The sequence below is a fragment of the Bactrocera dorsalis genome, chromosome 4 (genome assembly GCF_023373825.1).
Source record: "Bactrocera dorsalis isolate Fly_Bdor chromosome 4, ASM2337382v1, whole genome shotgun sequence".
NCBI lineage: Eukaryota > Metazoa > Arthropoda > Insecta > Diptera > Tephritidae > Bactrocera > Bactrocera dorsalis.
This window is the reverse complement of record NC_064306.1, coordinates 37219966-37236925: the sequence shown is the minus strand read 5'-3', so window position 1 is coordinate 37236925 and position 16960 is coordinate 37219966. Positions and strand designations below refer to the sequence as shown.

Here is a 16960-nt window from a genome sequence, read left to right as displayed (position 1 = left end):
TCCAACGGCAGACACGCATGCTGATCGCCGGCAACACGTGTGTTGCATCAGACTTTTTGGCTTTGAACGTGCGGCGTCTAAAGATTATAGCAATCATAATCAACTGTACATTCTTACACATTTATGTACATATTTAATATGTATGTAGTATTTATTTAGGTAGCAAACATAAAAAATTATTTTTGAGTATAAGGGAATCGCTTTATATTGTGTCACCAAAATTAAAATGCTGCGTGAATTAGTAATCTAACAGAAATAGTGAATACGAGTACAGGAAATAAAAAAGTCGCTTTTAGGCACCAAAAATAACTTAGAAAAAAATTATAAGTAAAAATTTTATATTTAGCCTTCAAAACGGTCGAGAGATTGTTGAAGACATGCCACGTTATGGACGACCTTCGACGTCTTCAAATGTATTACATCTGGTGGGGATTATTTTGAAGGTGACAAAATAAATATTAATGAATATTTAAATATTTTTCGTTTTATTTACAATTTTTATTGCCTTAGTGAGAGAGCTCTTAAGAACTTAGCGCTATTTGTGATCGACCTCTTTCCCTTTAGGGTTTGGGCGACTCAAAAAATGGGGTAAAGTAAACTTTAAGGTTCCCAAGAGATTTTCTAGCAAATTACGAACGATTTATCGTTATTAATATTACATTATTTTTTTACAATGTATTTTTAATTTTTTCGTTTAAAAGTGCGCCATTTTTGAAGACTTTAGACCATTAAGTTTCTTTCTTGAACGATAAGAAATAAGTGGATTCTGCATCGCATTGTGCCTAATGATGAAAAATGAATCCAGTACGCCAACCCTAATCGTTAAAAATCATATATGAAACTTGGTCAACCCAACAAATCAATAGCTAAGCCGAATATTCTTCACGCCAAGGTAATACTCCAGATTTTGTACGACCGAAACGGAGTGCTGTATTATAAGCTTTTAAAACCGGGTCATAGAGTTAAAGCGAGCGATTGCCAAACATGGGCGGAATAAGCAACAACGCTCACCATCATGTTACAAGAAAAACAGCGCCTGGGAAGTTGTGCCTCCCCCGCCTTATAGTCTATCAAAAGTTGGCTTGATTAATTCTTGGTCGCGACGCCGGCAATATTCTTTTGAAATGGAAGCCACAAATTGCCAGAAAGATGGAAAAAATTTGTTATAATTTCAGTTGGGCAATACTTTGAATAATGCTTTTGTGCTTGTTCTTCTTAAGTAAACGTTCAAGTTTTGAAAGAAAAAACCGCATGAGTAAAATTGTAGATCCAATATGAAGCAGCGTGGAATGAATTGAAAATGCTTATGTATGTTTCCTATAGGATCTTATTTATTTAAATTTGTTTAAATTATTTCTCTTTCATTTTGTATAAATTTAAGTGTGTTCATAGGTACAATAGTATGTGCAAATAAGCATACTTTCCAAAAAACTATATTTTAGCCCATTTTAGGCGCAAACTTTGACTTTTGTGTCTAATACACCCATACAGATACACATTTCTATGTGTAGGTGTGTTTACTTTACCAAAGTTTCGCTACATTTCTTTTTTGTGACAAACACACGCGCCATTTTTTCTGCAAGCTTGTTTTAACAGCTAAGTAAATAGACACTGCATACAGAAATGTGTATGTATTTGTGTACACGGATAAGTAGAAATTGGCAACAAAACGTAAACACGCCAAAAATGATGGACGCCATAAGACTAACATATAAATTAAACGTTAAAAAATTAAAAAAAGGAAAAGTCAATTAAGAAAATTTACGTTTTCTGGATTAACTTAACATATAATGTCTGCAATTACTTAGACAAGTCTGTGAGTTTATGAACAGAACTGACTAACTGATGGCTACCGCTCTTTTTAACTGTGGACTGTGCCTTGAGTGAATAAAAAACGTTACGAAATGATCTTCATTAAAGAATTTATAGAATTCTTCAGTTAAACAGCTTTTCAATGGCTTTCAGCAGCTAATATTTTTGAACAATAATTCTAAAAATACCTGAAAGCCAGATCTAGAAGCTTCAGAAATCAAGTAATCAAAAACGCGTTCAATTTAGAAATATTTACCAATAATTTTATGTACATTTGTATATGGATATTGGTATGTATGCATGTAGGTATGTACATGTATTGTTAATGGTTCAAAGAACCGGTAATTTTTTGCACAACTTTCATTTATTTAAAGAACGAAAAAGTGTCGGCAAAGCACTCTTAAAACTTGTATACGAAAAATCATTAGAAATGGAATGATTTTAAAAGTTTAATGCATAATTGTGTGAAGACCCAGACATAATTGTGTACATACATACATACATATTTTAGTGTACAAAACATATATGTATTTACATAAGTATATGTGGACGCACATAGTCTTACACGTTGAGCGCCAAGATCTTAAGAGCCGCGCAATACTAGAATTTTAGTACACTGGATCTCTCGCTCCGGTATCATTAGTTTTTAGTACAGTTGACTCGGCACCGCAATTTAAAGATCCGACGGCATGCGACGTCGGAGCCAACGAGATGTCTCCCTCTCTGCATAACAAACACAAGTTCACATAGCAGCGATATTTACTTCTCCTATAGAGCCACACATACCTATTCGAAGCTCTTGATATGACTTTATATACTTTTGATCGATTTTCGGCAGTGTTCAACAAGTGTAGCGGCGAGTAAAATAAATTCAGTAAATAAATACTACAGCGCACACGTGTAAAATATGTAAAGGTTGGAGTGTGTGAGCGTAAATGTTATGCGGTTCATGTGTATGTGTAAATAGTATAATTTATAAAAGATGTGTGTATGAAGCCAATGAGAAATTGCTGGTAAATTGATAAAAAAAATTTCGATTGATGAGTTTACTTACAGTTTTAGTAAAAAAATTTAATTTGTTTTAATAACATTTGGATTGACTTTACTTAATGTATTGAAAAATAGTTTTAATATTTTTCAAAGTAAAAATATATCAGATTTTTTTTAAGAATTTTAAAAGAACTACTACAAAATAAATTTTCTAAATAAAAACGCATTCAATTAAAAATAATTGTAATATAAGAAAAATTCTCTTTATATTTTAGAACAAGTAAAAAATACTGTAAAAATGGTGTAAAAAACTTAATAATATTAAAAAATTATTTTTTGATCATATTCATGCATCAATATGCAAAAAGCGTATATTTTTTATATCTTGGTACTCTGTAAGCTAGCTTCTTAGACACCTCTGAGAAAATCTTTCCATAAATGAGCTATTAATTGTAAAGGAATGGTCCTCCGCCTTAAAGTTTTATTTTTTTCTTCTTATTTTCACTAAACAAATTTAATATCGGTATTCTGGCTCTAATGAGACAATCGTCTCAAGCAGAATACCGATATAAATCTCGCTTCCAATTATTTGAAAAAATATGTTGTTTCATAGATTTTGTAGAAAATAGAATATGAATCAACAAGAAGATCTCCTGCGACGGTTAAGGTTTGATTATTTTAGGGGAAATATTTTTTTTTCTAATGAATTTTATAACGCGATGAAAAAAAATCATTAAAAATCGGATAAATCCTAATTTCGAGGGAATTCATTATACATTATAAATCGTAAAACTCATAGTTTTGTAAGAAATTTACTGCAAAATGGTCACAGTTTTATTACAGTAAATTGTGATAGTTTTTCTTTTTTACTGCGAATTTTATTATATGCGTATTAAAAAATCTATTTTAAATATAATCTTGAAATATTTTAAAATAATTTCACATTTGACAATTTAATAATATTAATAAAATTTTGAAAATTTAGTACATCATTTTTATTAATAATAAAAGACTCTATACGCACAACAAATATCATATAAAAAATAAAAAAAAAACATTTCTCATAATGCTAATAGTAATTTCTACATATTTTTTTATATGAATACGCTAGCAATAACAGTACGCACCATAACATTGTATGTTATTTATTTCCTGAGAGGACACTTGAACATAGGCAAGTAGTCGTTAGCATACACTTGTGGACACATAACTAAGGGCCGTTTTCTCAATTACTGGTTAGCAGCTATTTGCCGGTTAATTTCCTGTTAAAAAAAGGATTTTACCGAAAGAAGAAGTCTTGGTTAAGTTAAACATTTAACTGCTTTTATGGCTGCTAAACAAACATTGAGAAAACGCGACTAAGTTTATCGCTTTTCATGGTATTTTATTGTATGCAACGTCATTTATTTTTAATGTAAACAAACACTGTTTTCATATAATATAGTATTACATTATTATTACTTTTATATATTACTATAACATTTTTATGGTATTGTGGTGATAACCTTTAGTATTTTATGGTGTAAAAATTCTAGCTTGCTACCTTCAAAAAAGTTAACTTGAATTAGCTGTAAACGAAATAAGTTTCCAGTTATGTGAGAAAATGTTTTAATAATATGTCCACAACTGTATCTAATATTTGCTAGGTGAGCGGAGGCGGACGTACATTGCTTGTATTGGTGTTGGTGCTGGCGAGCGCCTATAGATAGAGGTGCTCAGCGCGGTGCAAACTCAGTTGTTGCAGAAACTTCGAAGTGTTAATATTAATTTGTTTGGTTTTTATGGTGGAAAAGAAAAATATAAACGCAAAGTAAAGGAAAAGTGGAATATAAGTGCTAGCAAATATTGAATCACAGGATCAGTAGATTTTAAACTGGATAGTGATAAAATATATGCGTGTATATGAAATAAATTAGAAGAAAACGGTAAAAATTGTGAACTTGATTACTGATTGCAATAGAAGCAAAACCGCAAAGGACTGACTGTGCCAAGTGTGTGGGACAGTGTGAATAAATAAACGAAAATATATATTTTTTTTGACATAATCAACTTGTTGGCGAATCTCATAATAATTGATCCATCAAGATGACTACCAAAATGGCGATTAATGCAAAGGTGCGTATGAGACAAGAAGAAATTTAAAGCAAAATTATAAGTTTTTACAGAAAAGAAAGTATAACTTAATTTGCAAAATTCGAACAAATAATTATTTGTGGCGAGCTGTAGAAAGGTACTAAAAACTAGATGTAAAGCGGTACTAAAAGTTAGTGTAGGCGGTTCGAGAACAATAAGAACCACTGATATCGAAATATACTCATGAAAATGTGGAGCTGTGCCATCATTTAGTCAAAATTTACAGTATCAAAGTTGAGTAAAAAATATTTTCAACCTTTAAAACCTGAAACCTTGTATAAAACAGTTGCATAAAACTAGTGCTAAGCACATTTTAAACTCGCAAAAAAAAAAAAAATCATTTTTAATTATGCAAAAATTAAGGCAAACTCACCGAAAGGCATGCGAGCAACTAAAATGTGGTTTCTCGGTTTACCACCTAGCGCAAGTCTGGCTGGTTATTTACATATTTGGTGCCGTTGTGTATAATTTTATTACTTTAGTCTTTTTTTGCACACATTTCTTTCGTTTTTTTTCGTTGTTGCTAGCAAGGAATAAACGAAATGGAATTTAAGTGTGTTGCTCGTTCGCATAAATTTAAAACAAAAATAGAAAAAAAAATTTAATGCGGCATTTTTTTGTTGCTCGCTGATTTTGAAGTTTACGGACGCTATTTGAATTTTTTAGCGGTCGCACTTTATTGAAATCTATACTTATGTGCATGTGTCTTAAGATTTTGTTGCTGCAAAATAAACGTGATAAATATGCCCATGCCAATAGGTATTTATAGTAGATAGGTGTGCGTAAAACAGTCTGTATTACACACCTAATGACACACAGCCATACATATTTATGTAGTATATGCATACATACATACAAATATACGTACATACATACATATATATATATACATATTTTATATGTAATAAAATCGTTAAATACGCATACTTTCGGCAACTTCTTACGCTTATTTCAAGCATTCGCTGAGATTTATTGTTTCTCGAGAGTTTTCTGAGCCTGTTCGAGCTCTTGTCCGGCTAGATTCGCAACAATTTTCGTTGGAAGCGTGCAAAGAAATGAGTTTTTGTTATCAGCCCGCATTTTGGTGATTTTAATTTGGCATTTTTAGAATTTTTTTACGTAGCAACAAATTGATATTGGTCATACGTTTCATTTTAATTTTAATATATAACGTTGTCTTAATTAATTTTAATTTTCGGAGATAACATTTTTCATTATCACTTCATATCTATAAATATGACACGTTTGCGCTGACTTGTGAACTTCATTATATCATGAATAAGCAATAATTTTTTTTATAATAGTTCAATGGGGTAACATCCGCGTAGTTTAACAAAAAATAAATATTATTTGAGGAAATTTCAAAAATGAAAAAGAAAAAATTTATTGGAAGATTAGGCTTGTTTGAAAAAAATAAATAAAATTATTCTAAATATCTAAAAAAAAACTTAATCAGGAAATTTAAAGCAATATTTATATTATTAAGATTTCAATTGTTATTTTCTCAACTATTTCTTAAAAAATAAAATTTTGCAGAAAAAAAAATTTGTTGAACAATTTCGATCATATTACTCTTCAAAATATTTAAAGAACAATATGATTAATTTTTGACTACACAAAATCTGCTTGACAACTTCTTCAACTTCCGTAAATACCAATCCTTTCCCCACCTCATCTATGTTTTACAGCCAGTTTTTTTCTCAAAGGTTTTCTTAGTGGTACACGTGCATAATATCCATACTTCTTCAATATTTTCCATACGAGATCTTCATAAATATCCTTATTAAAATATTTTTATTTTTTTTTTAGTTTTCATTACAAATAATTTCCTTCATTTCGGACGATATCGTATATCGTGACTTCTTTTCCACAAAACCTTCGGAGTCTTAATAAAATAATATAAATATGTCTGTATATGTATGTAATAGTCTCGATCTCACATTTTAACCTTTTTGAAACGACATACATATGTACGAATATGTGTAGTATGTATGTATGTATGTCATTCACCCTTTACATATGAATGTGTATATTTCTGTGTATATTTATTGACTCAAAATGACGTATGTATTATCTTACATACTATATTTTACCTTTACGATAGTTTTAGTATAATTTATATGTTTACTTTAAAAACACGCTTTTATAGTAAAATACTTCATTCATAATTTTAACTAGAGTCATCATTTGTTTCTGCTCGTAAACATTCATAAAATACACAATGTATTGTATGTATGTATGTGCATGGTACATATAATAATAACAAACGCAATCAACAGTTATCGAAAGCCTTTTTATTACTAAACACATGCTAGAAGCTTTTGCTTTGCATAGGTGCTACAAAATGCAACAAAAACAAATGCTCAACGCAGAAATGAATAAATACGAGAGAAGAAGAGTGCAAATTTAGGAAGTAAGGAGATTGCTTGTTATACTACAACAGTTGAAATGAAAAGTGCAGCGCTGCTAACGACTGCATCTCCAACAAAAGCAAATGCACTGCAATTGCATAAGCCGGCACACGCATGCAAATGCAAACTGCATGCAGTTAAGAGTGTGTGTATGTTTGTGTGCCTTCACCCTATCTACAACCAGATTATCAATGTCAATTCGGCGCAGTGGGGTTGTTTTTGCACACACTTTTCATGGGCATCTCTTTCGAGATTGCAGCACGGTGTTGTTGCTTGCAACAATAAACAAATTGCCGTTAGATTGTCTTCTTGTACGTATATGAGTAGGTATGTAGGAAAGGTAGAATTTAGGTAGTCTTGTGTTTTTCGTTCTTTTGCTGAACTTGTTTTATTTTTCACTGCCATACACTTTCCAAATTGGTCATTACCAACCACTTCTCAACCAACTCATATGTGGAGGAATTTAAATAGTCCATGTTGGCGAAGTATTCTTTAGCTTTGCGCAGAGGCGATATCGTAACCAATGAAGTTCTACTGAGGTGCGATTATTGCTAGTTGAAAACTTTAACCAATACCCCGCCATGGGGGACGTGAAATACCGTCCACTACGGCAATTTTTGGAAGCCCGAGAGGGCTATTAATTAATACATAACACACAATTGGTAATTAAAAATAAAATAGTTGCCTTAAGTGATAGGAAAAGTTAAAGGACATAATTGTGTCAGTTGACCAGTGTACTTTTTCAATCCTTTAGTAGAACAAAATAAACATCTTATTAATGATAAATATTTTGTTTTCTCAAAACTAGTTGCTTTTAACACATATTTTTTGTTAGTGTCATCCTTTTACAACAACTGTCCTAGATTAGATTAGATAGAATGTCGAAAATTATTTTTATTATTTTTTTTTTATAATTTGATAATTAATATTACGATCGGCAGAGTTGCAAAAAATAAAAAATTAAAAAAATTTACAATCTCAAACAAAATTTCAAAAAAAAGATTTATTTATTTTATGTATTATTATTATAATTAAAATTTTTAATCTCAAATAAAATGATTAAAAAATTAACTAAAATATTAAATCCAAAACAAAACAAAATTAAAAGTAAATGTGTTATCTCAAAAAATTAAAAAAAAAAGTTATTCCAAACAAAATTAAAAAAAAAAATCCGCTTTTAACCATTTTTTTAAAGGAATCTGTTTTTAATTCAATTTTAATGTATGTATATATTCCAAATGGTTAAACCTTATTTCTTATTTAAAAATAATTGCTTTTCATTATAGTGGTTCAGTTAAAAATTTAGCTTTTTCATCACTTTCTATTAACGCTTTTAATTTAAAAAGATAGAATGTCTTTCGCTAATTTTTATATTAAAAAGAAATATTTAAAATTTATTTTATCTAAACAATATTTTTAATTCCGATTTTGGAATTAAAAATTTAAAATTAATTTTTCAAATTTTATTATTAAATAAAAATTATTTTTTTATCCTAAACATAATTCAAAGTATTTGAATAACATAATTTGCAACGCTGGCGATACATTTAAAAATTAAAATGAATCAGTTATTTCTGTACATAAAACATTTCACGGCAAACAGAGACAAAAGCAAAGATACACACATATGTACATACATATATTACTGCACTATTATTTTCTGTTTTCCATTGAATTCATAATTTGCAAGGATTTAGCAAGACTAAACATGTAAATGGCTCACCTTTACATTTGTTGTTCCTTTTAGTCAGCAGCTTTTTCCCGGCAAACCTTTCTAATATGAATCCCACTATTTGCACTATTATTATTTTTACACCACAATACATTTTTTAACACACACACACAAACAAAATGCTCATGCAACTTAAAATATTGATCCAAAAGTTAATACTTTTCCACTTTTACACATTTTACATTTTTTTCACTATTTTATAGGACTTTTAAAACCTGTTGCTATTCACATTTGTGCAAACCTTTGTTTCCATTTAAATTCTTTTCACATTGAGTATTCAAATATTTCCATGCATTCGCACCAATTATTTGCACAATTTTTCACTTTCTAATCGCACTAAAATTGTTTAATTCTTTAAGTTATTAATGAATTTAGAATTTTGTCCAACGATGATATGCACATTTTTCTTAATGAAATTTGTTCATAACTGCACAACACACAAATAACGGCGCGCACTCAGTGCATTTGCATGCATTGCCTACGGTCGCGCTGAGAACCATTCTCCTGCTCTCATTTGTTTTATTGCATTTGATTGTAAACAGTTGTGACTTTTGTTTTTTTCACGCTTGTGCCATAGGAGAATGCTACAATATAAATTTACTTGACTTTGTTATTTAGACAAAGAGAATATTTACTTAAAGAGCAAGCAAACATATTTTATTGCTGCGTTTTTTTTGTAATTTGACGTAATGTATAAGAGATGACTTTATTCGCGAATTGTTCATGGAATTATGTATGTATTTTGTGGTAGCCAAAATAATTGAAATTTATTATATATGAATGTATGTATGTGTTAAAAATTATTATTCTTTATAGTCTCTAGCAACAGGTTGCAAGAGTATAACAAAAGTACATAGAAGAAAATAAAAAATCAAAGTGTCAAAATAGCATAAATGCAAATGTAAACAAAACGCCTTGCAAAAATGTTAAAAATTATGCAAAATTAGAAATTAATCTGTATATTTCTATAAGTTTAATATGAAAATATATTTACTCGTATAATTCTAAATACTTTCTAATCAGATCACTGAAAATATGCTGCAGGTAATAGCAAAAAGCTTAGAAAGCAGCAGTTGGAAAAATACAGTGCAATTGCTGTTTTTATGAATTTGCTTCAAATTACAGTGTAAATGTATAAAATAGATTGCAAAAAGTGCAAATAGATATTTATTAGTAGTCGGAGATATTCTTGTAGTAGACTTTCTTTAGTATTTAAAATAAGTCTTATCCGGAAGACCAAGCCAAGACCCTTGATATATGTATGTACATTCAACAGATGTCTCGAAAAAAACGGAAAATTTAAGTTTGATTAATATTATTGCATCATATTATTTGTGTTTAATTTACATACAAAAGTACTACCTGTCTTTGTATATTTGTATATAAGTCTAGTTTTAAAATAGTTCATCATTAACACTGATCGCGGTCAAGCTAGAAATATTCGTTTCGAGCGTTCTCTCCTCATACAAACAAGTTGTTACATCAGTTTTTGTTTGGATGATGCAAAATACCAAAAGCAATTTTCAAGGGTATTCACAAATAAATATTAAAATTAGTCACAATATTTTTAATAACAAATATATTTGGGAAAATTGTTGACTTTTGAAAACCAGTATATTGCATCAGTTAATCGAGCCTATCAATATTTTTTGCGTACTCGGTTATTTGTGATTTTCTAACGTTCAGACGCCAAGCGTGTTGATAAGAAATTTTGTTTTAGAAATATATTTATATAAATAAATAATTTACTGTTGTTTTAAAGCGAAAACACATTTTGCTGTGCGAAAACAGTTAGCTATTGATTATTAATCGGATGTTCAGATTGTTTGACTGATTGCATATATTTTCTCATGATTGTATATACTTATTTATATATAAATAGTGGCGTAACTATTTTTCTTGCTGTGGGTATCTAAAACACGATTTGCTGATAATTTTAGAAAAAATCTGTCGAACTTTCAGCTTAATAATTATTTATCGTTTATAATTATACATTATTTCATGTAGAAAAAATTAATCACTCATTCTCGTACCTTTATATTTAAAAAAATTAATATGTTTTGAAAATTGTTTGCTCGGTAACAAAATATAATTTTTTTATTCAAATAATCAAACAAACTGGATTAATACTAGTTAAATGCCTATATTTATTACTCGAAATAAATTTATTTTAATTGGGTTATCATTGGGTCAACGACGTGCCCTAACTGGGACATGAGCATGCAAATGTAGATTATCATAATATTCAGAAATAAATTATAAATGGAACTGAAATCAATTATTTGAAATATTTGTCTGGTATTTGACAAAGTCAATTAAGATTAAGTCTAATTTTAATCAAATGGCAATTTATTAATGGGGAGTATGTGCAAATTCAACGCTATCGACTGCGTGCAGAAGTGGACTAATAAAAAAAATGTATAAAATATATTTTTGTAAATATATGCTTATATACAAATATACGTATGTACATATATTTAAATAATTTTGAAATTTTTGGAAAAATATATTTTAAACTCGACCATTGCGACGCCATTTCCGGTGACCTCTCGGGAAAAAATATGCTCCATCTAAAGTGAGAATAAACGTGTTTGAGTTAAAACCTTAACTTAGAACTTGAAGGAAGGAAAAGAGTGAAAATTGTATTTTTGGCATTTTTGTTGAATTTAAAAAAATTAGTTTTTTTTTGCTTATTTTCGAATATATGTATATAGTTTGTATAGTATGTTTGAAAATATTCTCCAAAAATTTTGTGTTTATCCGGCAAATAAAGGAACAACAACGACGTGATGTTAAAATACAATGAAACACCCAAATGATGAAAATGGGTTCTCTTTTTGTTTGTTAGGCAGATGATTTTTTTCAATTTACATACATATATATTTTAATAAAATGTCGGCTAAATGGTCCCCACCGTTTAATACAATTTTCGAATTTTTTCAAAATTCCGGATTTTTCAAAATTTCCGATTTTTTTAAATTTCAGATTTTCTGGAGCAAGTGAATTTGCGCAATAATATTGTACAATTTTTTTAAGGTGTACTACTTTTATTTACTTATTTTTTTTTATTAATTAAATCCCATCCCAAAAAAACTCACGAAAAATGCGTTTTTTGAACTTACGTATGGTTATAACCCCTTAATCTCACAGCAGTTTTGACATGCAATTTCTAGAGACGCAATTTTAAACTCATTTCCTCAATTGAAATATTATGTTAATTTTTTATTTCCCCGAAAACCCAGGCGCGTCACTATTTCACCCTTTTATTGAGGCATTTACCTTTTTGCCTTTTAAATTCGGTTCTATATGTACATAGGTTCTCATTCCGCCGACTGCACGCGTGTATATACATATGTACATATTTATGTATATTTGCATGTAATGGCATATTTTACTTGCAATACGCCACGATTTACCGCAGCATTGAACTTTATACATCTGCGTTTTAAATTCAAAAAGGTCCAAAAGGAGCAAGTACTTGAAATAAAAAACGCCAACAAGTGACTTTCACTCGATCATGCCCGGCGTATAAATTAATTATGTACATACATAAAGTTTTAAAATATTACCACTATTACGCACACAAAAAACTTTGTGTATACAAAGCAAATACACAATATGTAGATTTCAGCAAATGACAAGGGCCAAACCGTGGGCACCTCATATGAATTACATTACAGTTAAATTAGTTAATTAGCAATTAATTTTGTTACGCAAATTGTTTTAAAACTAGAACAGCGATTTTGATTTTTTTTAAATTAAAATTTTTTTTTAATTTTTTCTAAATTTTTTTTATAATATTTTTTATTTTTTTTTTAGTATTTTTCTTTAATTTTTGTGTTTAGTCTTAAAATTCTCTTTTCTTGCGATTTTGATTTACATTATTTTTTTTTTTTAATTTATTATTTTTAATTTTTTTTTAATCTTTTTTTATTTATTTTTTTTTTTTGATTTTTTTAATTTATTATTTTTAATTTTTTTAATTTTTTTAAATTTTTTTTTTTTAATTTTTATTTAAATTCTCTTTTTCTACACTTTTTATTTACTAATATTTACTCTTTTTTATTCCTTTCAGGATATATTCCGCAACCAGCATAGGCTAATACGTTTCATTGAGCAATCAATTCGTTTGTGCAGCAATCAGTCATTGAAGACCGCACAGAAACACGCCAAACAACAGGCAGAGCCAGACTTCCAGATCACCACATCGATCTCCAGCGCATACACAGCTGCGCCGGAACCCATTAAACACGATGCGGATGTTGGCCAACAGTTCGCTGCCGTACAATTGGCCGTACGTCTGGCCTCGCCACAACAATTGCAACCCAAACCCGATAATGATGACGCTTTAAGTTTTGGCAAAGTATTCACCGATCACATGTTGAAAATCTACTACCACCGGAGTTTAGGCGGTTGGCAGCGACCGGAGATTACCCCGCTCGAAAATCTCGTTATGCATCCCGCGGCCAAAGTGTTGCACTACGCTGTAGAGGTGAGGCGACTTTCTTCTTAAATAATTACTTAATCAAAATTAGTCCCTAGCCCTTAGTGAGTTAATCCCTCGTTTATTAACTCAACCACAGCTTAACCCTGGACGATCTTCGCTATTTTGTCCCTGTTTGCAAAACACGAAGCACGTCCAGAGTTGAACTTCTTACACTCACACTAAATTTAAAAAAATGTTCCGCTCCTCTTTACAGCTTTTTGAGGGCATGAAAGCTTATCGCGGTGTCGATGGCAAAATTCGCATTTTCCGCCCCAACATGAATATGAATCGTATGAATCTCACAGCCAGACGTTCCGGCCTACCCACATTCGAAGGTGAAGAATACATCAAGTGCCTGTCCCGCCTCATATCCATCGACTCCGAATGGGTGCCACATAGTGAAGCTGCCAGTTTATATATCCGCCCCACATTGATCGGTATCGACCCGACGCTCGGTGTTGCCTCCTCCGACTCTGCCCTGCTCTACACAATACTCAGTCCCGTGGGTTGCTACTTTAAGTCTGACAGTGATGGTGCAGTCTCACTGCTCGCAGATCCACGCTACACAAGGTGAGTGTGCTCAAAACCCGCCAAAAGTATAGGCAAACTAAATATACATTTACATATTCGTTCTTACAGAGCGTGGCCCGGCGGTGTTGGCAATCGCAAAATGGGCTCCAACTATGCACCCACCATCAACGTACAAAAAGAGGCTGCCCAAAAGGGCTTGCAACAAGTGTTGTGGTTGTACGGTGAGGATCATCAACTCACCGAAGTCGGCACAATGAACATTTTCATGTTCTACGTCAACGAAAATGGAGGTAAATACAAGTCTTCTTCTTCTTTACTGGCGTAGAAACCGCTTACGCGGTTATAGCCGAAGCGCAAGTGCATATCAAAAAAATTCGCTTAGCAATGACAATAAGTTGCTTTAACTACTATACGCTAACGTGACGTCATACATTTTTTTTTGCAGAGAAAGTACTCGTCACACCACCACTCAGCGGTCTCATTCTGCCCGGCATTACCAGAGACTCGATACTCACGTTAGCCAGACAATTGGGTAAATTTGAGGTGCGCGAAGAGGTGATCACCATGCCACATGTCTGCGAGCTGCTCAATCAAGGAAGAGTAAGTATACCCACCAAAAATATATGCTGTATGCATGAGACTAAATTTCTCACTCTTTCACGCACAGCTGCTCGAACTGTTTGGCACTGGTACAGCGTGTGTGGTCAGCCCCATTAATCGCATCAATTATTTGGGCACCGATCTCTACATACCCACCATGGAGCAGGAGAAGCCCATACACGAATGGATACGTGAAACACTAACAGACATTCAATATGGCAAAATAGATCACCCATGGGCGGTGGTCATTGATTAATAGTACACACTCACGTGCTACGTCTTCGAAATCCTGCAACATCTGCTGTTGGATTCTTAGCAAAAGAAAGTGTATTAATAGTTTTAAATTTTCTTTTTTTGAGAGAAATAGCTTTACTATCACTATTTACCTATAATTTAATTATTCGCTTAGCTTATGGTATGGACAAAAGCAGCGCTAACGGGTATTTTATCCACTATTACCTTTATGTTTTTACGGGAAATGGCAAAGCTCCACTTTTTTTAAGTTTTCTAGCCAAACATTGCATTTGTGTTTTGGTCGTACGGTGCGCCAAAGTCAGCGTTGAATTTGTGTCGACTTTGGTGCACTACACACACATACATGCATATATCTATGCAGTCATACTATTAGTTTAAGCGTGTATAAGGTAGAAAGCTATACTGGATAAGCTCGCTGAGCTTGTCCTTTCATAATTTAAAGACTCCATATCCATATTTACGTATTAATTTTTTAAGTTTCTAATATTATTTATTTTACATGTTTAGGGTAAGGTAATGTAGTTTAATTTAGGAAATGTTATAGGCAATATTTTTTCGAATATTTTCCGCAACAAAAACCTATAAAATATATATGTGTATATGTGCATCACTAATGTATGCTGAGAAATTAAGTGTTTGTTTACTGTGCCAATTTGTGGCTATAGGAAGATACTGAAGGAGATTTTTTTGTAGCAACTTCTCAGGTATATGTAGTAAAGACATACATATGTACGTATGTATACGCGTCTGTTGCAACTGGCAAAAGCATTCGTTTATAGTTAATATTCGTCTAAGTTATTGATTTAAAACAGGAAGAGCTAAGTACCAGAGTCAATTGCATTTATTAGTTTAGACTTCGACTTGTTGTCATTATTTTGATATTTTATTTCAAAATTCAAAATTAATGTTTTTCGCCAGCAAACAGAATATTCATGCATACCAATGTATGCGCCATAAATTAATAATATAAAAAAATTAATTAAATAAACAAAATAAGGAAATTTAAATGAAAGCAATAAAAATGTATTGTCTCCCAACAAAGTTAAAAAAAGCTGTGAAAATTTTTTGTAAATCGAAATCGTAAGCGTAAATAACTGTATATTTATAAAACATTTTATTATGATTTTAAAAGTGCTTGTATTGGATGTACTTATGCTTTATAACAAATCATTGGAAATAAACAAAAAAGTGCAAATTTGATAATTGGAAAACACACAAAACAAAAGAAAAAACCGTATTTTATTTCAACGCCTTCTAGTGAATACAATCCACTACAGCGTCTTTCAAGCGCAGGTGGCTGCCATAGATCTACTGCTCCGGAATGCAACCTCCTTCAAAGTGGTAACTATAGCAGGGATATTAGTCTTGAGCTCGTAATATATTACTTGACTAGTTTGGTAACATGACTAAAGAGTGGAGGTCTTCCTCTTCCTTAGCTTCCACCAGCGGGTACTGAATCGAAAAGCTAGAGTGTTTTCTTCTATCCGATGACATGCCCCAGCTAGTGCAGCCGCTGTCTTTTGATTCGCTGAACTATGTCAATGTCGCCGTATATCTAGCTCATATTCTATCGACTGCGAGCAAGTTCGATAAATTCTATTGAAAAGAGTTTTAGTATAAATTTACAAAAGTTGTTATATCCGGATAAGTGAAAAAGCGCCTGATAGCCACACTAACCTCATTTGAGAATATTTACCGCATATCCACATTATCCGCATCAGAAAATATGAACGATATATCTTTTTTATCCGTATTAGCGAGTTGTAAATATTTAAAAAATATTGGTAATGATCTAACCGAATATCCGCATAAATAAAATATTATCCGGTAATGTGTAGTAGATTCATAACAGAAATAATATACGGATATTATTCGGATTATGCCCAATTCAACGTTTCAAAGTTGCAAAGAGATTGTAGAGCTTTTAGAAAAGCAGTAGTATCCGGAAAAGTGATATCCACGGACATCGACATTATAAGGAGTTTTAGTATAAATTTACAAAAATAGTTA

At 31.2% G+C, this 16960-nt stretch overlaps 1 protein-coding gene and 1 non-coding gene across 2 annotated transcripts; both read left to right on the top strand.

Moving 5' to 3' along the window:
- Positions 1 to 4521: 4521 nt before the first annotated feature.
- LOC105222215 (branched-chain-amino-acid aminotransferase, cytosolic) lies at positions 4522 to 16161 on the top strand. The gene is made up of 6 exons (XM_011199441.4): positions 4522 to 4917; positions 13154 to 13570; positions 13779 to 14134; positions 14204 to 14385; positions 14541 to 14695; positions 14763 to 16161. Exons 1-6 carry the CDS (start codon positions 4888 to 4890, stop codon positions 14949 to 14951), a joined length of 1329 nt encoding a protein of 442 aa, XP_011197743.1. The 5' UTR covers positions 4522 to 4887; the 3' UTR covers positions 14952 to 16161.
- Positions 7841 to 7981, top strand: LOC115065843 (U4 spliceosomal RNA). The gene has a single exon (XR_003845553.1). It is a non-coding gene; the product is annotated as a U4 spliceosomal RNA (small nuclear RNA).
- Positions 16162 to 16960: the final 799 nt, after the last annotated feature.

Bases quoted from the DNA above. Each gene is read 5' to 3' on its own strand.
- LOC105222215 (XM_011199441.4), top strand. From the start codon at position 4,888: ATGACTACCAAAATGGCGATTAATGCAAAG. The intron at 14,135-14,203 runs GTGAGTGTGCTC...TCGTTCTTACAG, and splicing joins GCAGATCCACGCTACACAAG to AGCGTGGCCCGGCGGTGTTG. The intron at 14,696-14,762 runs GTAAGTATACCC...TTTCACGCACAG, and splicing joins AGCTGCTCAATCAAGGAAGA to CTGCTCGAACTGTTTGGCAC.